Raw genomic sequence first — 22,238 nt, 5'->3', positions numbered from 1 at the left:
CGCACCGCCACGATATCCGTTCCTATCACCTCTCGTGCAGCATCTTTCGCTCTGTTTTCTTCTCATTTTTAGTGCCCGTCCCCTCTCCTCCCTCTCCCTTCCCATCCCGCTCGCTGGGACTTGAATTGCCTGCTTGTACTCATCAGCTCTTCTGCGGATGACGCCGATGAGGATGCTGCTGCTGCTGTTCTTTGTGTCCTTCCGTTTTGTGTGTGATGTACACGCGGGTGTGTGGGGTGCGGCGCGGTGGCGGGCCTATGACTCTCACGCTTCACTTCATTTGGCTTGCTGCCCTCCCCCCCCCCTTCACCCTCTCTCGCCCAAGGGTGCGCTTCACAGTGCCTCTTGCGCTGTCTTTTCTCGGCACTCACGCGTACGTGTGGCGAAGCACAAGGTGACCGAAGGGAGCCGCCGTTTATTTGCTTTTGGCGTTTCTGTTGTGGCGCTCCCCTCCTCGTCCTCCCCAGCGGCCATGCGCCCACGCATATGAATGCGCGCTCACGAAATCCGCCTCGTGAGCAAGAGAGGCATCCGCACGATGTCTGTACAGTTCAGCAGACGCTCCCCCTCCTCCACGCACACACGCACACATCTTCATCGCTCCGCTGCTTCTCATGTGGATGTTGTCCTCGTCTGCTTCTCTGCTTGCATGTTCGCATCTTGCTCGTCTGGAATGCAGTGGCTGGCTGGAGGGCTGATCAGCGGCGCAGTGGACAGCTCCGTATGAAGCAACGAGGAAAACTTCGCGTTTAGCGTGTGCCTGGGCGAAATGAAGCACGCTGGCGACCCAAAGTGCCTCCGTGCACAAAAAAAAAGCAGAGACGCGTGTGCCGGCGCCTGCTCACCGACAGGATGCTGGGCGGCGCTCTACCTCTCCCAGATGTCTCTATCCCCCCGCCCGCGCGGCCGCGCTCACGGATATCGACGAACATGCACTTGGGCGCTTGCTGAACCATGAAGCGAATCCGCTCCTCTTTTTGTTTCGTTGCTGCTCCTTCTACTGCTCACCTGCATTTTCCCCTCTATCTATCGATCTATCTATCTAATCTATACATATATATATATATATATATGTATATGATCACTCTTTTGTTTTCCTACGATGACCTCTCCGCAATACAGGCCGTAACGAGTGGGCGTCTCCCTCGCTCTCACCATCTGTGCGTTTGGGTATAGCTTCGAAAGCATGGCTCTGGCCACCCTCTTCGTGCAGTTCTAAACGTACAAATCTGCCAAAACCAGGGCGATAGGGGATCGGAACTCACAGCCACACCCCTCACGCTTCGAGGCGGCTCCAGTGGTCTGGCCGCGATCGCACCAGTCCTTCCGTGCGTTTCTGCCTCGGCGTTTCTTCCCGTTTGCAGCCATATCGATGGAAAAGGTGGAGGTAGTGGGGCTGTATGGGAAGCTGACACTGATAGCCCCCCCCCCCTCCCTCGCCCGCCGCTCTTAGCGTGTGACCCGCTTTTATCGTTGTATTGTTCGTCCTTGTTGCGTCCTGCGAGATACAGCAGACCCAGTGCAGTCCCGCCGCCTTAGCTTGTGCGAAAACATCTTTCACGCGCGCACACGCAGAGAGGCAGTGCGCAAGCCGTGTAACGTCGGAAAGGCGAGTGCTGATTCGTGGCACAGCGTAAGCGGGAAGGTTCTGCATCGCTTTTTGCACTTGATCGCCTCACTTCCTCTCATCCACACCCGCTGCAGCGGCTCATCTAAGAAAACATGATACTCTTCCAGTATGTCTTCCCTTGCTACCCACAGCAAACGGCGTCTGAGCGAGCGTCCCTGGCAGAGAGGGCCACCAATTCAAGCAGTAATGTGGCCTCAACAGCGAATTTAAGCGGATCAGCAACAACGTCTCCGGGTACCAGCCACATAGGTGATGTAGGTGGAAGTATTGTTTCATTGGCCGCCGGTGCCTTCTTTGCCGTTAGTGTGGTAGTGGCCATCTACTACTTTTTTGACGTGTACCGTAAGCGCACGACAGAGGAAAGGAGGATTCTAGCTCACGAAGGTGGTGGTCGTGGTGCTGGAGGCCCGCCTATGATTCATATCATTGAGGGCATTCCGATGCACTACTCCGCAGCATCAGCGGCGCAACATGAATCGACTGAGGAGGTGGCGTCGCTGCGGCGACTGGCACAAGCCTCCCTAGCTGACATTCCTCAAAGTTCTTTGGTGTCCGTCGCGGATCACGTGCGCTCGAGAGGACAGGACAGGACGATCCGCGTGCACAACTTGGACGCCGATCTGCGCATCTCAAATCCGTTTTCGCTGCCATCAAGCTCCGTGGAGGCGCAGCCATGCGTGGGCCATGTCGTGGAAACAGACGAGGGGGAGCAGCGGCTCTTAGGCGGAGAGGAGACGTGGAAGCGGCTTGACTACGGGTCGGCGATGTACTACAGCAGCCCCGTCGATGAGTCACCGCACACGAATGGTAGCGAAGGGGACGAGGGCGACGACGACGTCGCCTTTTACGATCACTCGGAGAATCTGCCATCAGACAAGTAGTGGCGGCAGTGGTCTCGCGGTGGCTGCAGCGTGAGCGGCCGTGCCAGAGAACGCGTGCAGAGCAGACTGTTTTGTGTGTGTGTGTGTGTGTGTGTGTGTTTGTGTGCTGTTTTGTTTTGTTTTTGTACGGTGGCACACACGCACACACATACACACACACCTCCCACTATCTCCCTCTCTGCCGCGTTAGGCGGCCTTCCTTATTTCACATGTCTTTGTTCTTCTGCGCGTGTCTGCACCCTTTTCTTCGCCCATGCATGCGCATCGGCGCAGTGCTTGTCTGTGTACGTTGTTCGGGTGTGTCATCTATGCGCGTGCGAGCGGGATGGTGTATGTATCGGTGCCCGTGGCGAATGCCGGATACCGTTCGGGATCCGCCCTCTTCCCCCCCCCCCGCACACACACACTCACTTTCCTCGGCTCTATCTTCTGACCTTTCTGTGCATTCTGCCGTGCACAATGCACTCTCGGATGCTGCCCCTCCCCACCTTCACCGTCTTTCATCCCCCTTCCCCTCCCCTCCCCTCGCAACGGACGCATCCTTTCTTGCCGCCATGCCGCCAGCGCCTTTGCTCTACATCTTCCTTGCCGCCATCTTTTGTTTTTCCCCCTCCCCCCGCTAACGCTCTTCGTCTGTGTCTTTTCAACCCCATCCCCGCATGTTTCGTGCTCGTTCTGTCGTTTTACTGGTAGGCGCTCACCCACTCTGCCTCCCTGCCCCACCCCTCTTCCTGAAAATGCGCCTGCAAGCCCGCCCGCCCAATCCCGCGTACGTTGAAGTCGTACGCATGTGCTCCACAGCCCTCCTGTCGACTACCTCTTGGTGATGCACACCGTCCGAAGCTCTCCCCTTACTCCGCATTCAGATCAGGGGGTAGGGACCGCTGGAAGTTGAGCCCCCTCTGTTTTCTCTGCTCCCACAACCGCCTTCTCTGTCTTCTATCGAGATTTCTCACGTGCTGTTGTGCATGCGTACGTCCCAAGGTCTTGCCCTCTTTACCCCTCCCCCCTGCCCCTAGGCTCATTGTCTTTTATGGCGCCGCTGCCTCACAGTTTGCTTCTCGCTCTCTGCGTGTGCGCATGAATGTCTGTCGGTCTGCGTACTCTGCTACTTTAGCCGCTACTCACATCGCGGCTTGCTCTCTGTCTGCGTATGTGTGCTGCCGTTGTACGACTGTTTTACATTATTAGAGTATATGCATGCTCAATACACCTCTCAAAGCCTCGGCGGCCCCCCTTTCTCTCTCTCCCCGCCCTCTTATATGGTGTACGCGCTAGACCTATACAAGAGCCGCGTCATCAGCTGCATTCGCCGTCCACCCTCCTCTCGCATCCCCTGATCATTTCTTTGCTGTTTCCACTTTACTTCTCACCTGTGATTCGTGTGTTGTTCCGCTTTCTTCTATTGCTTGACCTGCGCGGCCTTCAGAAGGGCGGCGAGGTCGATTTGTTCTTGTCTCTCCCTTGCACACGCACGTGTGTGTGTGTGTGTGTGTGTGTGTGTCTGTGTGTGTGTGTGTGTCTGTGTGCCCGCATCACATGAAGGATAGTTTTGAGGCACCAGTCAATGTAAGCACAACACTTCCGCTTCGAAAGTCGTTCATGTGAGAAGCTACCCCCAACCCCGCTGCCACTCCCGCTCTCCTGTTTGTGCGTAAATAACCTAGTACGCACAAGCATCGACACGGTGCCCGAAACACCACCCAAGTGCAGGTTTGCCTGACACGTGCCAGCCGTGATTGAGCTGCGCACAACGTGTCTGGGGTGCCTGCCGGCGGTATGCATGTGTATCCGTCGAGTCGAGTTCTACCTAGTTACTCCCCCGTCCCCCCCCCCCACATACACACCATCCTTGCCCCCGCGCCCTTCTCTCTGGCCGTTCCCTTTTGTTCCAACGCGAAACCCCTCACCTGCAACGACACGCGCTCCTTCTCCCTCATGCACGGCGAAGGAGCACTGCTGCAGCTGCGCGCGTGCACCTGCATAAGGCTTCCTGCACCCCTTTCTGTGAGCCAGCACGTTGTCTTTGTTCCCCTCCTGCTTTCTCGCCTGTGCCACCGACGTCTTCTGCATCGCTCTGCCGAATCAGCGTACACTTCTCCCCCCCCCCCTCTCCTCCACCGACCCGCTCTGCAGTAGCGTCTTCTCAGGAGAGCGCGTTGCGCACCGCTCCTCTATCGGGAGACCACACAGCACGATCACACCTCACCTCTGCGACCTTCGTCACGGCAGTCCAGCTTTTTATTTCCCAACCCTTTGGCCCCCGTATGTGCTACACGTCTCGCTCTGCTACAGTCGTACCACGACCGCCCTCATCGGCATCGGCCACGGCCACGAAAACAGCACCGACGACAAGTAGCCTCCAGCTCCACTCCGCCGGATATCAGATGCGGATTTCTCGGTGTAGCTCTTGACTCTCTCCTTCTCCTAACTACGATCAGGGTCTTCTGGTCTTGCCGCATTCGCCGCCAGCCCCAGAACAGTCAGGAAAAAGAGGGAGAGCCACAAAGGGTGCGTGGTGGCGGCGATGATGGCCCGTGAGCCATAGGTGTTCGCACTCGGGACGACGTTCCAGCGCATTGCCCTTACGCGTCATCTGGCACAGGCAGCGGCGTTACTCGTGCCTCATAGCACGGAACCCCTCACCACGCTTGTTGGCAGGTCGAGGGTGCAGGGCAGACACCGTTTTCGGGCGCGGGATCTTCATCCATGCTTTGCTGAGGCCGCTGTAAGCATTTTTGCCTTTGCGAGCCCGCCCCCTGAAGGCCGGCTGCGGATTGATATTGCTGCTCATGGTGGCGCTGATGAGGATGAGGCACAAGAGCAACGTCAGGGGAAGGTGGAGGCGCACAGGACACGGAAAGCAAAGTGGCTTCTGGGCGCAGCGCTGCGACATACTAGAGTGTTCCCCCTGATGAGCTGCACGTCAAGGAAGGCAACTATAACGATCCCGGAACCCAGTCTCTCGCAGCTGTTCTGCGTAAGTGTGGATAGCCGTGCTGCATGATGCGAACCGTCAGAAGGACGGCGACATCGCGCCAGCGAACATCACGCAACGGCCGCCTCAGCGACATCACCGCTACAGCTTGGTTTTCTCTGTTTGTGCACGATCCGTCTTCCACAGCGTCCCCACCATCTTTGGTAACGTGCGCCCATCCTCCTCCCCCCCCCCTTCCTTTCTCTTGCAATCCTCCCTCGCATTGATGGCACTGCACAGATGTCGCTCCCCTGCTCTGCACATGGACTTCTTGTGCATGCTGGCTGTTGTGTAAAGGGGGAATCCGTGGCTCACCTGTTGATGCACCCCACAAGGACCAGCGTAGGCAGGAGACGAACACGAAAACCAGCAATGTGATCCTCCTCACCCCAAAGCCATATACGCACATCAGTAACTCGTTGTGCGAGCGGGTCAAGCGCATGAAAGAAACAGGCACTCGCATCCGTGAAACAGTCGCGCATGGAGTATCTGCCACCCCAAAGATACATCGCTGCTGTGCATCGTAGAAAGTGAAAGCAACGACTTGGGTGCCCGAAACAGACGACGCGCCTGCTCCAGTGAAATCTCTGCTGGCATGCCCTCCCGCACACACACACACACACCGAACTGCTCTTCGATGCTTGTTTCTCCTGTCTTCTCTAGCATGCCCTGTCTGCTCATCTGCCTCTACCCCCTCCTCTCGCTCTTCCTCCTCATTCTTTGCTGTTCGCCAGAGTCCCTACTGCAGAAATTGAGCAGGTGCGTTGGCACCTGGCCCATCCTCCTTCCAGCCCCCCCTCCTCCCCTTTTTCTTCCATGCTAGTGCGCAGCAACAAACCAGTGGCGTGCCCTTCAGCTGCTTAGCATTGTGTGTGAGTGTCCTTTATTTTAGCGGTAACTTCGGCTGCGGCCTCACCCTCTGCGCAGCTCCGCATCTCCCCCATCTCTTGTTGCTCCTCTCTCTATCGCGGTGTAGCTCTGCGGCGGCCCACTGCCCACCCAGACACACCGCTCGGAGAGGAGCACAGCAGCAACTGCGATGCAAGAGTACTTCCTTTTCTTACTGTTCGGCGTGACCGTCCTGCTCTTGTGCATCTCGTGCTGCATTGGGTGCAAGGTGCGGCAACGTCAACGCTTGCAGGAGGGGGCCCTCGACGGACGCTACAATCTCTTTGAAGAAGGCGGCGCCAACAACGCTGGAGGCGCCGCTGATGCTCCTGGGCAGCCGTCCCGCCCGGTGCCGGGGCTCTACCAGGAGATTTACTACCAGCAGCAGTACCCGCAAGGTTTTGGTGGCTATAACGGAGGCGCCTTTCGAGCCGGAGCGGCTAACGTGAACTATGCCGGGGGTTTCCCGCATGGCGACACGCAACAAGCCGTGCCCGCCACAGTGCTGTTCGCTGCCCCGCCAGGGGCACAAATTGGTGACGTGAGCCACCCGCAGCGCTTCCCTGAAGCACTAGTGGCGGACGCCAACGGTGCCAGCAACGGTACCGCTGATGGCGCGGCGGCGGCGAATAATCGAGCTGCAAGCCGCCCCGAGGCGGAGTCGCCGTACGGCGAGGCGGACTACGTGTCTCGTGCCGCTGCTACGCCTCTTCAGCAGATGTCTCCCAATCTCACCCCTCCCCCGCCGCAGTATACGACGCCGCTGCACTGGCAGGCTCGACCAGAACCGACAGACAGCAGCCAGGGCCGCAGCAGCATGTTCGACAAAGGAAAGGACTCGAACTGAGGGTACACCTCTGCTCGGCAGTGTGCATGCACGTGAGGCGACGTTGGCCCATGTGTTGGTGTTGCAGTGCTGCTCTTTTCGAGCTGCAGCTTCGATTACTCTCATTATGTGACTATCCCACACCCGCAGAACTGTGTCTGCTCCCCCTTTCAGCGAGCGTGTCTTTCTGGTGGCTCTCGCTGCACCTCTCCGCACGCACGCTATGTTTCTTCTTGTTGTTAGACCTGTGCAGAATCGCACACATGAATGAGTACCCGTGTCAGTGTCCGAAGACCCTTGGGTAGGAGGGGGGACGGAGCATACGAAGTAGAACGCCCGAGAGCCGTAGGGTGCACGCATGTGTTTCTGTTGTTGTTGCTTTTCTTTTATCTGTGTATGTATGTGTGTTTGCGGTGGTTGGGGGGAGGGGGTGGAGGAGGGCGTGAGGGCGTGAGGACGTGTGGAATCTGTGCCGCAGCGGCCTCCGCTGCCGCCAGCGCATGCGGGCCTCCTTCTCTCTTTTCTCTTCTCTCTCCTTGAACGGTTTGGTCTGACTCCTACGTGTGGATCGCATACGCGTATGTGTGGGACTTGCTCTTGATGGACGCTGTGCGGTACACGCCTACCCCACAACGCTCTCACCCCACCCCCACTGTTTGGTTGGCTGGCTGGTTCCCCTTTGTTTTCTCTCTAACGCTCCTCCTCCTCCAGCCAGCAGAACGTCGCTTAGTGCCGTTGGTGTTTTCGTTGTCGTTGTCTATTTTCGATTCCAGCAAACTATGATGCTTCTGCTTATTACTAATATATATGATATAATCTTGATTAGTTCCTGCGGTCTGCGTGAGTGTGTGAGTGGGTGTCTGTCAACTGGTGTGCTTCGCATTAAGAAGCACTTACCTTGTTATTATTCTCTCTCATCCGCACGTCTTGCCGTTCATGCGTCGATGCACGCCTCCGCATCCTGTTGTGTGTCAGCTCCATCGGCTCTCCCTTCACTTGTTTCGTGTCATACCCCTGTCTTGGTTTGCGGAAGCGAGCTTGGAAATTCAACAGCAAAAGAACGCAGAAGAGCTGGCGTACGTGAGCCCGTCATACTTCGCCGACGTGATGGCCCGCACGCGTCGGTGAACGGCTTCTCCGCCCGTTGTGACGCTCACGTGACCGCTCGCGGATGCGCATCTCTCCGGCGACGCCTTCCGAAGCATGTAACGAACAACGGCAAGGTGGTGTCGTGTTCTAAGCTGAAAGCCGGCCTCACTCGAGATGCAAGTGCATCGGGAGCGTGCACACGCTTCGCACACATGTGCGCCTCAGCTGAGGTGCAGTACCGCCGCAGCACGGCCACCACCACCCGCGAGCTCGAACGCACATCATCCTCATCGTCTCTCTTCCATTTGTCTGCCGGTCTTGTTACGCACTGCACACGTCCCGTTATTTTCCTTGCATGCTTAGTGTTGACGCTGCGCCCTTCCCCATCCCTCCTCCTTTGCTTGCTCGCTTTTTTTTTGCGTGTTGCCGTTATTGCCGTCGAGGGCGAACGGAGCGCGCCACACAGGGTGCGTCACTGCGAGTGTGCCGCCACCACGCACGCGCCACCAAGCACAAGGACCAACACTCGCGCGCTTTATCAGCACCCCTCCCTTCCCCTCCCTTCCCCTCCCTCTCACTCGTGTAGCATACCGATCGTTCCTTGGCTTTTTGTTGCGTCCTCAAATCGCGTCGTCCTTCTCGTTCGTTCCCCACCGTACGCTGACGATCACGCACGCGCCACCGCCCCCTGTGCCTTTCTTCGCGGAGCCTTCGTCATCCCTTTCCGTTCCGTTCCGTTAACTCGCAGATGACAAAAAGTGGCGTGGTGAAGTTGTCTCCTTGCAGGTGCTCTATCCGGGAATTTGGACACCGTTAACGCTCATTCGTCATTCTCCATGTAGACTCCTGCGCTGTCTCTCTGTCTCTCTCTCTCTCCTGCACGTAATGTTGAACTTAAGAGTCGCCTACATTGTGTGGGTAGCCGCCTGCTTCACGGTGTTGTTTATCTTGGTCACGTTTTCTATTATACGCATGTGCAAGCCCGGCTTCTTCGGACCGGGCTTGCCGCGGGAAGAGGATGAGATATCGGTCATACCTGCCACAATACTCGTGAACCGCGTGAACGACGACGATTCCAGCACCCTCACAAGTAGCGACACCGAAGCGCACCTCTATAGCGTTGTGTCTGCTCAGGGAGAGCGGTGTCCAGAGCAGCTCGCCACTCATGTGCATAGCAGGGTGGACCCACCGTACTATAACTACGAAAACTCCGATACGGTCGATAGACCGGTGACGCACTCACCGATCACGCCCAGAGAGGAACATAGCGCTCAACGCGGCAGACGCGATACGCTACTCGCGGTTCACTCCACTAGGCTCCCCTATGGCGGGCAACAACACAACAGTAATCGAAGAAGTCGACGAAGCGCCAGCACGCGCGCAAACGGAAGCGAGAGAAGCCTCGGGTCGCACAACTCCAGCCACAGCAGCGAACTTAACTTCCCCCACGGCAGCATCGAAAGCAACACCGATGGCAGCGCAATGCCGGCTCCTCCTCGCATCGATGGAATGAGTACGTCGCGGAGCCGCAATCGCAGTAGTGGACGCCGTCGCTCGTACCCTATGGCGGCTAACGTCAGGCCGATCGGTTTCATCAATGCGAACCCGCTAGCGCCCATGCGCCTCGTGCGTGACAATATTAGTGGTGAGGCACGCCTTGCGTCTGCAGCGCCGTGGCGTCACGCGCATGCTGAAAGCCGCTCCTCCTCGAGGGATCGGCGAGGTCCTGCAGAAGGCACTAGAGTTAGCGCTCGCAGTCGACCTTGGCAACGGCGTAGGCACAATAACGGGTCTAGAGAGCCGAGAACGCACAACGACGACGCGCTGATCGTGGTGGACGGATACTGCTGTGACGAGTACGGTAACATGATTCGGGTTGAAGAAATGGATAACATCTATGGCAGAGCGCACTATATCGCCCGTTCAACGGAGGCAGCCGCCGTTGTGGAGCCGCGCTCGAACACAAGTATTCAGGAAGGCGGTGCCGGCCTCTCCGTCTTTACGGAAGCTGAGCCTGGCTATGCATGCTGTGATTGTAAGTAGTAGTCGGCAAGGGCTGCAGTGACTGGCTGTTCGGGGTCTCCGTGTGTGTATGTTGTCGCGTCTGCGTTGTATGCTGATGTGTTCTCCTCATGTGCAGCTCCGTGGCTTGCTTGGTTTGTTTGTTTGTTTTCCTGATCCGTTTTCCGCATTCGCTAGGCGTGTAGAAGGAGGAGTGATTGGGTTGCGGCTTACGAGGACATCCTGCGTTCGCAGTGCTACAGGCGCCTTGCATCCCCCTTCTCTTCTCCGTTCCCCCGCCCTACCTCCCTCCCCTGACTTGGAGCAACCATTCTGCTATTGCAGTTGCTTTCTGTAAATTGACTTACGTCACTTCTTGTCGCCTGCACTCCTCGGGAATAGAGATGTTTGCCTTTCGTGTGGTTCCCCGCGCGTGCCTCTTTCGCGTGTCGGTGCCTCCATTCTCGCGTCCAGCTGCCGCACGCCTCCTCATGCGTTGTGCCCGCCGGCGTGTGTGAGTCAACACTATATGCATCCATGAGTCGTGACTCTTTGAATCTATGCGTTTATGAGCTGCCACTCGGGGGTTATCCAAGGTATGACTGCCGTTGATTGGGTCTCAATAAGTCTGATGAGTGTGTGTGTGTGTGTGTGTGTCTGTAATGCTTCTGGCCGCAAACCGCAAACTCCTTTGTTTGTTTCTCTCTCTCTCTCTCCCCATGTCTCTTTCAACGATCGCATGCTGAGCAATACACCATATTTCGGGTGCATGTAGCCCCCGCCCCGGCCCAGTGCTGCTCTTTCGAAAATGTGGTCTTCCCTTTTCTTTCTTTTCCGGACATCGCGCGTGCCCTCGCCCTCGTCGTCGTCGCCGTCTCCCCTCCCCCCCCCCTCACGACACCTTCCCAGGCGGGCACTCCTCTGTTTCTTTTAGTTCTCTTGCTGTTGTTGTTGTTTTTCTTTCTCCTCCTTCATCGATTTACATTGTTCTTTCCCCTCTCCGCTTCCTCATACCTCCTGCACCTCTACGCCTTGGCTTTTGTTTTTCTGCACCTCATTTGCAGCTACTCGACTGCCGGCAACGGTCAGTGGCGGCATCCAGAAACTCAATCGTCAGTCCCAGCACACTCATGACATCCGCTTAACCCTCTTCAGCTTTGTGAGGGCGAAGAAGCGAGCATGAGTAGCACATGGGGCCAGCACCCCTTCCACACACACACACACTGCTTTCCTGTGTTCTATGTCAGCAACGTAGTGCAGGAAAGAGGAGGGGGACAGGGGTGCTTTGCGCCTACTACGGAGCCAGCTCTAATGCCAGCATCTCACGCAGCACGCCGCGTGTGCCCAGCACACCCCCCTCGCACGTTTCCATACCTCTCCTTCTTGCGTTGCTCCCTTCTCCCTCAAACACGCACAACTCCTCTTCATGAACTCGCAGCACCGATCTGCATACGTTTGGCAGGTCATCCTACACTGCATCATTGAACGGTGCGGACCATTTCAGCGGCCAGGTATGCGTAGTGAGCTTTCTGCGCTACCTGTGACCTCGCCTCTCTTTCGGTGCATGCGAGTGATCCCTGCACACATAGGCGAGACGAGTATGTCCTTCGTCTGTGTCTACCTCCAGCGTACGCGTGAGCGCCGCATCAGTCATGCAGGTTTGTCCCACAAAGACACCCCTCGCCTCCCCTCCCTGGCCTCGGCGCTCTCCTCGCCACTCACGCTGCCGACATGCAGCGTCGGCTGTGACGTTTTATGCGGCCGAACAAGGGAAACACACATCTCTTCCTCCAGCACGCCTTCCCACGGGAGAAACGCGGAGCGTCGTGCCGTGCACACCACCATCGCTGAAGCACATGCAGCGTGCTCCTTTGTTGGAAATTACACTACGCGCTCCCTATTCTGAACACGATGTGCTTCACCGGCACGCACCGTCAGAGCCCATTGTTGTGACCGTCTTCTCCTACTCCCCCCACCCCTTCCCCTCGTCATCGCAACGAACTACGCGACTCGTGCGCTTGCGACAGTCTTTGGTGCCGCGCGAAGCATCCTTCTGTCCATTTTCGACTCTCTCGACAGATACACAGCAATGATCGTCGTCGCGCCGAGGAGCTTGGAGCCTACAACCGCGAGCGCCGCACGCGCGAATCTGGGACACTTCAGTTGTGCGGGGTGTCTGTTAGTGCGCTCGTGAATCCAACAACCCCACGTCCTCCCCCCCCCATACACACACGCTGGCGAACTGCAGCAGCAACAGCATACAGCCGCTAACTCGCTGGGGCGAGGTCACGCACTCGTGCTCACGCCCGCACAACAACCTGTGGGCACAGCAGAGGGAGTAACTGTTGCAGAAAAAGGTGGAGGCCAACGGCTCGCAGCCCTTTATGGCGTACAAGAGGAGCGTGAGGTTCGCTGGAGTAGCAGTGGCGGACACCTGTCAGACAGTGATTGCTGCACAAGCTCAAGAGTGAGTGCGCAGCTATTAGACAACGCAGTCGTAGGTTCACCGCTTCTCTCTGTGACGGTACGAAGAGTATGCGGCAGTGTCAGAGTGATCCTTGTCACGCCGCCCATATCATACCCTTTCCCCTCGGTGGTGCGTTCCAAGCCGACGTAGAGTCCTTCTCTCCCTGCCGCTTGGCGCTCCAACAAAGGTGTCACGTCGATATCGTTGGTCTTTCCAGAATCGGAGATCGGCGGAGATGTTGCCGCCCGGTTGGCGCGAACTCGGCAAGGGTAGTGAGGGCCGGCAACCTCTGCTCCGCTGCGGAGCGTCGCCTCTTCTTTCCTGTTGTTGTCGGCACTGCAAGATGTGACGGGGATGGTCTTTGTGCGCCTCTTCGCCTTGCTTGATTTTTTTTCTCTGTGTGTGGCCTCGCCACCCCTCGACTCCCGCTGTGGCCGCCGCCCCTGAACAGTCTTGTATGGAAGGGGCGAACGTGCCTGCTGGTGCACTTACATCCTCTCTCTCTCTCTATATATATATCGGTGTGTGTGTGTGTGTGTGTGTGTCTGTGCACGGTTCCCGGTGCACGTATGCGAAGATGACCGGAGGTTCTATTCCACAATCCGCGAGCCGATGCACACAGCCTTTTTCATCTCCGTGCACCTCCTTCTCTACCCTGTGTTTGCCTCTCTTCCCGCCCCCCCCCAGCGTGTCAATTTAGTACTTTGCGTCTCCGCCTCTCCTCCTCCGCGACTCCCTGTCCCTGCAGGCACGGCACGCTCCAGCGGTGAATCGAGTCTGTCGTCCAATCAAATGGAAACGGAATCTGCATGTCCTCCTTCCCCTTGGCGCTCATGCACAGACTCCATGGTAGTCCCTCAGAGAGATTGGGGAACCCTTGCCCGCAGCTACTTTTTTTTGCGTGAAGGACCCTGCTATGTGAGCTTGTGTGTGTGCCTCTCTCTACAGTGTTGTTGTTGTTCCTCTTCACGCCTCCTTTCTTCCCTTTCTCTCCGTCATGACATGCATGTCTCTATCACAGCCTCCGTCTCGAGTAGGAGAAATCAGCAGAGGGCTCACAGCAAGTGGCTCATGCAAGGAGAAGTGTTGCTCGCACAGCTGCAGAAGCGGCACGGAACAGGCCTGTTGTGTTCGCTCCCTGAAAGTCGTAGCTGAGACGCAGCCGCGCCGCCCATAGCTTCTCCATATTTTGTTTTTGTTGCTGTTTTTTTTTTCATATATATCACGCCCCTCTCGTCATTGGCGGCTTACTCGCTGTCACGCCTCTTCCACATTCCCCCCCCCCGCGCTGCAATGAGCTGCTGCAATGTTGAATCACATATTTATTTTCACGTTCTTCTTTTTCTGCGCCTCCATTTTATTTGCGATCTTTCTCTGCACCATCTCCAGCTGCATACTGCGAAGGAGCCAGGAGGGGCATGACGGAGAAGGCCGTGAAGTGACAGAAGCGGTGGGGTCAGGCAACATGCTCGGTTATAGCTACGGCAACCCCCGAGCGGGATACGAGACACAATACCCGAACGGCTACCACGGTGTGTACCAGCAGCACCATGGACGCCTTTATGGTCACGAGCGGCCGTTGATGGCAGTCGTGGTAGGTCGGCGGCCGTGCGTTGGAATGGTGGCATCGAGCGATCAGGGTAGTGCCACATCAACCGATCGAGAGTCAGTCGAGTACGGTGAAGCCGTCTATCTACCACGACCCGATAACGATCTCACCAAAAAGCTTTCGACCGCAAAAATGTGTGAGGGACGATCGTGATGTGTGCAAGTAGTGCAGCCACCTTGATTGGGCACCTCGCTTCTCAGCCTGTCTTTCGCCTTCTCTCTCGATTCCCGTGCACCTGGGAGAGCGTGTCCCTCTCTCTCTCTGTGTGCGCGTGTCTGTGCAATTGTGATATCTGGTGCTCTGCTGCTGGATATCTGCTTCTGGAGTTCGTGGACTGCTGCTGGTGATGGTTTTGGTGTTGATAATCTCTATTATTTTCGTTGGGTGTTGTTCGCCTCCTGTTAGATTAGGCCTTTGTGCCTTGCATGTCGAGTTTGCGCTAGCTGCCATGCACCTCTCCACTGCTTATTTGTTTCTCCTCTGCACCTGTTCTGCTGCTCTTGATCATCTTCCAACTCATGCACACGCGCACACGCGCTCCTCCTCACAGCAGTCGTTATAAACAGCAGCAACTCCTTGTCTGGCTAAGTCAGAGTACAGCAATGGCTCACCCCCTCCTCCTCCTTCTCCTCCCACATATCGTAAAAGCAAGCCGAGCGAGCGTACAAACATCATGGTGCGTGCCACAGCCGTGGTCACGCGCCGTCATGAGTGTCTCTGCCGGGTGCCAGTGGAGTGTGGCTTTGCCGCAGCGCGACGCTGTCTGCCTCTTTTATGCGTCAGTGGGCCCTACGCTGGCCGGTTCTCTAGTGGTGTTCGCTCACGCAAGTGTCGGTCACGGCGGCTCTACTAGCCCGTACTCCCTCCCCACGTGAGAGATGGAAACGATGCACCGCCACTGCTACGCCTGCGCCGCTGCTCACCTCTGCCTTTCCTTTATTCATACACATATATATATGAGGGGTGAATTTGCACTTACTTTCACGTCTCTCGTGTAGAGGAGGGTGCGCGTGAGACGGAATGGTGTCTCCTCCCATCTTCTCGGGGTTTCATGCTCCTAAACATGATTTTTTTGGGGGAGGGCTTGCGCGTCTGCTGGTAATGTGCGTATCGGATGTGACTGCGATGCCGCAGACATCTCCCAAGCCTGTTTGGGGTTGCCTTTCGTTGTTGAGGGTGAGGGCCTCTGCCTGTCTGTGTGTGTGTATTCGTGCGTTTGCCTAGCACGGTGGGATAGTGCGAGCAGAAGAGAAATCGAAAACCAGCATCCGCACAGTCTACGCATGGCTAGTAGTCACCAAAGGAGGGAATCGCCTGTGCAGCGTCTTCTCTTGGAGAGCGCCGCAAAGCTGTCCGAGAAGGTGGCGTGTCCCTCAACAGCCTCACGACACAGCGCTGTTGCTGAGCATATGGTAGACGGGATACCGCTGCCTGATTCCTCCCATGACCCTTTATCCTCCACCGTAAGGCCACAGCTCAGCACCGGCACCACTCCGCTTGCTACGAGTCCGGTACAGAAAGTATAGGCCGTTAAACTTCTCCATGCGATCACATCAGGTACTTAAGCAACAGACGAAGAACAAAAAAACAAAAGGGATAGCAATGTGTTCATGGTGTCGCATCAGACCTCGCACGTGCTCGGCATTTCTTTTTTGTCTTGCCCGTCTACCCTCTCTCTCTCTCCCTCTCTCTTTCTCCACGTCATCCTCCCACCTTGCGACGCTTCATACGTACGAAGGGTTTCACGCACACGCACTCGAATCCGCACAACCAAAGGCTCGCCACGGTGCCTCACCGGGCTCGTTTCTTCCTGCTGTCCTTGCCTACCTTTACTGCTTTGCTTTCGAGCAGCCTCGCCCTCTCCGCTGTTTGTGCCCACCCTCCCCGCCCTCCACCAACGCAACCCCTGGTCGCACGCCAATTCGAGACCTTGTCCTCCTCCTCGCAGCACCTCCCCACCCAAGACAGAGTCCTGTCATTCACCAGCACTGCGCATTATCCCGTCGCCTCCACAGTGCAGTCACGCGAGCACCCTTATCGTCGATAGGGCATACAAAATGGCAACAGACAGCGATACCCTGATCATCATCTTCCTGTGGCTTGTGTACGTCTGCCTGCATGCCTGCTTCGACTACTGCGAACGTCGCTCGCTGCTCCGGGCCGAGGAGTTGGAGGCCCGAGAGCGTGCGCAGGCAGCCGCCGCACGCTCCGGTAGCCAACCGAGAAGCTCTCGGCGCAGAACACGCACCTCCGGGGACGCTACGGCTCCCATAGCCGTCATCGTTCTTGGAGCCGACGGGGACCTGAATACGAACCTCAACGAGCCGTGTGAGGGTGCCGTTGTACCGGGCGCAAGCGGGTACATGCCTGTGCTGCCAGAGCAAGTCCACTACGGCGAGTCAACGTATATGAATCGCCAGGAGGACCTTAGTGCCGCTGCTCTCGAAAAAGCACTGGAGGAGTTGTCGCCAGCAGCGGAAGTGGATGCAGGAAAAGAAGATCCAGCTCTCAGATGAACGCTGCTAGTCCGCCTCCGTGTTGTCTCCGGCCAGTGTGCCCGTTATGTTCGGTCTTCCTCGTATCATCTCGCTGCTGCGTTGTCTAGGCCGTCGCAGGATCCCACATTTTATTATGCTCGCCTCTCTTCCTCCCCGGGCACGGCATACGGCCGGCGGAGGAGCACGTACTAGCCGATGCGCCTCTTATTCTGTTGCTATGTTTCTCTCACTCACACGAGCGTGAAACCCCTTCACCTCTGCATCTTGGTCAGGCGGTGCGGACAGCGGTCGCATCGAAATAATGCGTCGTGCCTGGCCTCCTCGTGTCTCCGCGGACCCGCTCTCTGCCTGTGTGTGTGTCTGTGTGTGTGTCTTTCTGTCGGCACTCGGCCGCTTGGCTATTCTGCTGTGTGCCTGGGCACTGCTATGGAGCCACTCCACCCCAACCCTCACCCCCTCCGCTCCCATGCTCTCATTATCTCTCTTGGCACCTCGCCCCACTGATGGTGGGGGCCCATACCTCTCAGTGCGTGGTGCATCAGCGTCCAATACACTCCCCCCCACACACACACACACAAACACACACCTCTCTGTGGGGAAGCCAAGCATCCCTCTTATTACTGCCAATACCGAGCCACTTCTGGTCGTGGCATGGCCAGGTGCCTACGATGTAGAGGGGTCAGCACAATGTATCGCTACTGATGCGGGCGTTCAGGTTGTGGTTAGCGTCTTGTTGGAGCAAGCTGCGGCAGTGAGCACATCCTCACGATGCACATGAGGGGCAGAGCTCGAGGCAGGGGACACGCTCAGGGTGGCTGAGTCGGCGCATGTCTGCACTGGCATCTCTACGGCTGTTTCGCGCCCCACGGTCGGGCCTGTGACCGGCCGGGGCTGCAGACGGGGGCTCGGCTCATCGTCGACGGCAGAACAGGCACGCGGATGAAAGAAAGCGGTTTGACTCTCCGCAGCTCGCACGCGATGCACGCACGAGGTGCTGGCGTGCGGAATCGCACACGGCCGACGTTTCGGGCCCTTTCGCGGCCCAAGGAACGTTGCGTCTCGTGCGTTTTACCAGATTCGTCAAGGCTCCGCCCCCTCATATCTCCCACACCTCGCGCAGCAGCCAACCATCGCATCGCGCAGCCTTGGCCCTCGTTTTGTGCTCCCAGGCGCGTCTGCCTGTAAATCCGGCGCGGCGGCCATGCCGAACGTGCGCGCGCTGCTGGACACGAGCATGTTCACGTGCGGGCAGTACCGCCCCGCCGGCAGCGAGCAGACACTGCAGGTGGCGCTTGGCCGCGACGTGCAGCGCGATCTGGGCCGCGTGCCACAGCGCATCGGCGTGCGCGTGGCCATGACGGAGGAGACGGCGACGCTGCTGTGCGCGGACAACGATAGCGGCGGCAGGGGCTTCTTCAGCGGATCACGAAATGCTCTGCAAGGGGTGTGCGGACATTCTCGGTGTGGGCGCAGTTCGCGGGGATGGTTCCCACGCTGGACGCGTTGATCGCGGAAACCCAAGCGCTGAAGTGCAGAGGCTATGTGATGAGCAGCGTGTCAGTCTGCCACGCATGCCCTTCGATGTCTGCCTACTAGGCCAGGAGGGGTGCTGCCCTGGCGCCAATGGACACGGTGCATTCATCAGTCGCACCGATCACCGTTGAGTCGTAGGCTCCAGCCAAGGTGGCGGCCTTGGACTCTGTTAGCACCTCGCAAGTCCCTTTGGCAACCAATCGCCAGAGAGCGCGCGGCACCATCAAAATCCAAATCTTGGCTCCGCTGGTGCGATCTCATCTGCGAACTATACCGTCTGTACCGCACTATTTGCCCGGTCATCGAAACGATCACGCTAGACGTGGTCATTCGCAATCTTGTCAAGCGGATGCAGAGGCTACGATACCCGAGCATGCTCCCGCTGCCGCCTTTTTTCGTGGTTGTCGAACCTCTGGCAGGCGAGGTTTGGTGCTCATTTCGGCGCTCAGGCTCCTAGCCGAGCGCCACGGCAGAGCAGCGACTCACAACGGAGCGGTGAGCTATCATACGTGTGGTGCAATTTGGTGGTGCCGATCGCCCTCCGTTCGTTGTCTCTTCCACAGCGACGGTCTGGCACGTGAGATCCTTCACTTTGGCAACGTTGTGGTGAGTGCCGATGGTCGCTGCCGTCTGGCAGGCCGATCTGCCAACCGGCCACTGGCACGAAAGCTGTTCTAGCTGTCGTGAGCGTGTTACATCAGCCTTCTGAGGACAACAAAGGCATCACCAACTCCGGCGTGTGGAATGTTCTGCTGTGGGCTTATAGCCCTTGAAGCCGTCGTTCCTCAACTATGTTGGAAATGGGCAACTGCGGCTGACGGCCGACCTCTGAGCACTGCCTCAGAGCTGGCGGTGTTAATGAAGGCACGTCGGAGGGATTTTAGCGACGCGGTGGTGCGGAGCCGCGTGGTGGCGGATGCGGATGTGTTGGGTACATCCGAGCTCTTACGTTGCTATAGCGAGTCCACAGCGGCAATGGTGCGTAGCTTGTTTTCGCCTGATCCGCCGCAACGGCCCACGATGCAGTAGGTACGGGAAGTGAGCGCATCGCCGCTGGTGCAAGCGGCGCACCAGTGGACGAGGGATTCCAGCGCCTGACTGAAGGCCAAGGACGCTGTGCAGTACATAAGGAAGGGACGAACGACGGCTGCTGCGCATCTTCCACCTCCTGCCTTTTGGGAGGGGGGAGGGAGGGAAGGGAGGGAGGGGGTGCGTGCAATGCGCCTCGCGATGGGCGGCACGTGCATTTGTTTGATCAAACGCACTGTTTTGCCTTGTGGCCGTCAACGGCGCGAGCGGATAGCGGCACCACCACCACCCGGTCACCCGCTCATCCTGAGCCGCCGCCGTCTTTGTAGGACGTGGGGAGCGAGGCCTGCGGATCCGCCGCAGACGAATGCGCGATGCGCCTCTCCTCTCTTCTCTCGCCGTCAGCCTTTCGTGTCCTTTCCGTTTCCATCTTGTGTGCTCGTCCCACTGTCGTTGGTTCTCTGTGCAACTCTGTAGGCGTGCGCATGTTTGCTCGGCTCGCATGCGCGACGCGTCTGTCCGGGTGGTGGCCGTTAATGAAGGCGTCCTTATGGTCACGCAGCCTTCCGCTATGAAGGACGCATTTGTTTTCCATACTTCTTTTTCGTTGTTGTTGTGGGCCTTGCGTGCGCGCGAGGTGCGCGTATCTTTTTTTTCACCTCATGCCTTCCTCCCCCCCCCCTTGCGCCCAGCCTTCTTCTGCGTGTGCAAGCTCGTGGGGAAGGGGAAAGGAGGGGAAGGTGCCGCCTTGCGTTTTCTTGTCTTCTAGTGTCGTAGTAGCCGCCTCACGCTCGCTATGTGTTGCCCTTTTTGTATCGTTCAATGCACTGACCCCTCCTACTCCACTTGAACTCACCCTCGCTGGTCCTGCCGTCGCCTCCGCGACACGAATCAGTGTCGTCTCCGTCTCCTCTAGCCTTCCGCGTTCACTGGCTTCCCACTCGGGTTCTTGCTCATCACCCTCTTCCACCCCGCCACCCTCACATGCACGACGGCTGCTTGTCATTTTATTTCCTTTTCATTTGCGTGGAACGCTCTGCCTCGCTCATCCTTTTCATCTGTTGGAGGCCCTCTGCTCTCCTTCTGCCCCCTTCTCCTTTTATGCCCTTCTAGCCTCTACGTCTCCCTGTGGAGGGGGAGGGGGGCGTCGATAGCGCTCCTGCCCTCGTGCATTTTTTTGTTGTTTCCTACTTGATTCTGTGCGTTCTTCGCCGCGGCTCTTTATCATGCGGTGTCGCTGTCGAAGATCTGCACGATACCGTCTCTGCCATACGAGCCGTGCTTTTTCCATTACTATTCTTGTCGATTGGTCAGCAGCCCCGTGTGTCTCTGTGAGCGCGCGTGATGTCTGCATGAGGCCCCTCTCTCTCTCTTTGAGGCAAGTCCGCTTCTTCTCTATTTCTCTCGTGGTTTTACTGTGGCCGCGTGTCCTTCTCGTGCTGCAGCTGCTCATGTGGAGGCGATGGTTGATTCGGTGGTGTGCCGGCTACTCTTTCCAGCGTCTTCCTTCGCTTCGATCGATCCGAAAAGCACCCTTTCGACTCAGGCACGACTCGGAAGAAGAGTCGAGATCCTCCGCCGGCCTCCCCGTGTCTCTCGCTGACACGCGCGTGTGCGGAAGTTAGAGGGGGCAGGGCAAGACCATTGGAGGGTGCGGGACTGCAGTGACACTATTTTCTCGCGCCTGTGATTACCCCTTCCCCCCTCCCGGCGTCTCTCATGTTCTTGCGGCCGGCCCTGTCCATACCCTGAGAGTCGTCTCCCGCCAGGGAGGATAGATTTTGAAGTTGCGCGAAGAGCTCTAAGTCTCCTTCCCCTGTGACGAGCTCCCCTTATAGGAGCGACGCTGTACCACCAAAGGTGTTGATGAACGAAGTGTCCTTCGGCGCTCCTCTCCCGTAACCGCGGCAACACACCTCAGGCACTTTTTTGTTGTTGCTGTCGCCTCTCAGCGCGTCAGGCGCGCAGGAAACTGTTACAGCTGCGGGGTTGAGGCTGTTCTAGCAGCTGACGTTCTTGGCGTTGAGGATCCGTGAAGCCCCTTGTCCGTTTTTCATCTACAAGAGAGCGGAAGGCTTTGCCGTGCCACTGCAACTTCTCTGTGTGTGTGTGTGTGTGTGTGTGTGTGTGTACAGCCAATCAGCACAGCACTCTCTCGCCAAGTTACCATTAGAGAACCGCTGCGGCTACCCTGTCGCCGTTCATTATGCAGGCTTACCACCGCCTCACCCCATTCTCCTCCTCCTCCACTGCCGGTTTTCAAGCCCTCCTCCTCTTGTGCTGTTGGTTTCGCAGCGGGGGTGGGGTGTGGAAGGGGGCACTGCTGCTACACTTCACCTGTCTCTTATGTCTCTTCTTGTTTTGTTTTGTTGCTTGTTTTCTCCTGTGGGCATTATCACCGCTGGCCGACGCACGTATAAGCACACACTCCGGCACACTTACGCAAACGGAAAACACACACACATACACACACACACACATATATATATATATATATATACATCCACGAAGGTGCCGCTGGAAGGCCCATGAGCACACGCGCCATAGAGAGAGATACGTCCATTCACGCAGCTTTTTGTTGCTGCTGTTCCCCACCTACACAAACACACACACACGCCCACGCACACGCGATCCTTCGCTAAGCTCCATAACGATACTCTCCCCCCCCCCATCCATCCATCCATCTTCACCTCGCTGCTCCTGTTTCAAGACGACCATTACCCCTCCGCCGCCAGGTGCACATACCACATCCAGCACACTGCCCCCCAAGGCAGGTAAGTGCCACGGGGTGTCGGCAGCTATCCCTACAC

At 57.5% G+C, this 22,238-nt stretch overlaps 3 protein-coding genes and 1 non-coding gene across 4 annotated transcripts; all 4 read left to right on the top strand.

Annotated features, from left to right (window-relative positions):
• Nucleotides 1-1,722: 1,722 nt before the first annotated feature.
• Nucleotides 1,723-2,511, top strand: LMJF_31_1860 (hypothetical protein; the record flags this gene model as incomplete). Its single annotated transcript, XM_001685120.1, has 1 exon — nucleotides 1,723-2,511. The coding sequence occupies one exon, from the start codon at nucleotides 1,723-1,725 to the stop codon at nucleotides 2,509-2,511; it is 789 nt and encodes a 262-aa protein (XP_001685172.1).
• A 13,914-nt stretch (nucleotides 2,512-16,425) lies between these two features.
• Nucleotides 16,426-16,884, top strand: LMJF_31_1855 (hypothetical protein; the record flags this gene model as incomplete). The annotated part of the gene is made up of 1 exon (XM_003722327.1): nucleotides 16,426-16,884. The coding sequence occupies one exon, from the start codon at nucleotides 16,426-16,428 to the stop codon at nucleotides 16,882-16,884; it is 459 nt and encodes a 152-aa protein (XP_003722375.1).
• Nucleotides 16,565-17,084, top strand: LMJF_31_ncRNA2. The gene has a single exon (XR_002460986.1). It is a non-coding gene (non-coding RNA).
• Nucleotides 17,085-18,067: 983 nt separating this feature from the next.
• LMJF_31_1850 (hypothetical protein) lies at nucleotides 18,068-18,373 on the top strand (the record flags this gene model as incomplete). The annotated part of the gene is made up of 1 exon (XM_001685119.1): nucleotides 18,068-18,373. The coding sequence occupies one exon, from the start codon at nucleotides 18,068-18,070 to the stop codon at nucleotides 18,371-18,373; it is 306 nt and encodes a 101-aa protein (XP_001685171.1).
• Nucleotides 18,374-22,238: the final 3,865 nt, after the last annotated feature.

Source organism: Leishmania major, chromosome 31 (genome assembly GCF_000002725.2).
Source record: "Leishmania major strain Friedlin complete genome, chromosome 31".
NCBI classification, from domain to species: Eukaryota; Euglenozoa; class Kinetoplastea; order Trypanosomatida; family Trypanosomatidae; genus Leishmania; species Leishmania major.
The sequence above is the reverse complement of the archived record's forward strand: the minus strand, read 5'-3'. Positions and strand labels throughout refer to the sequence as shown.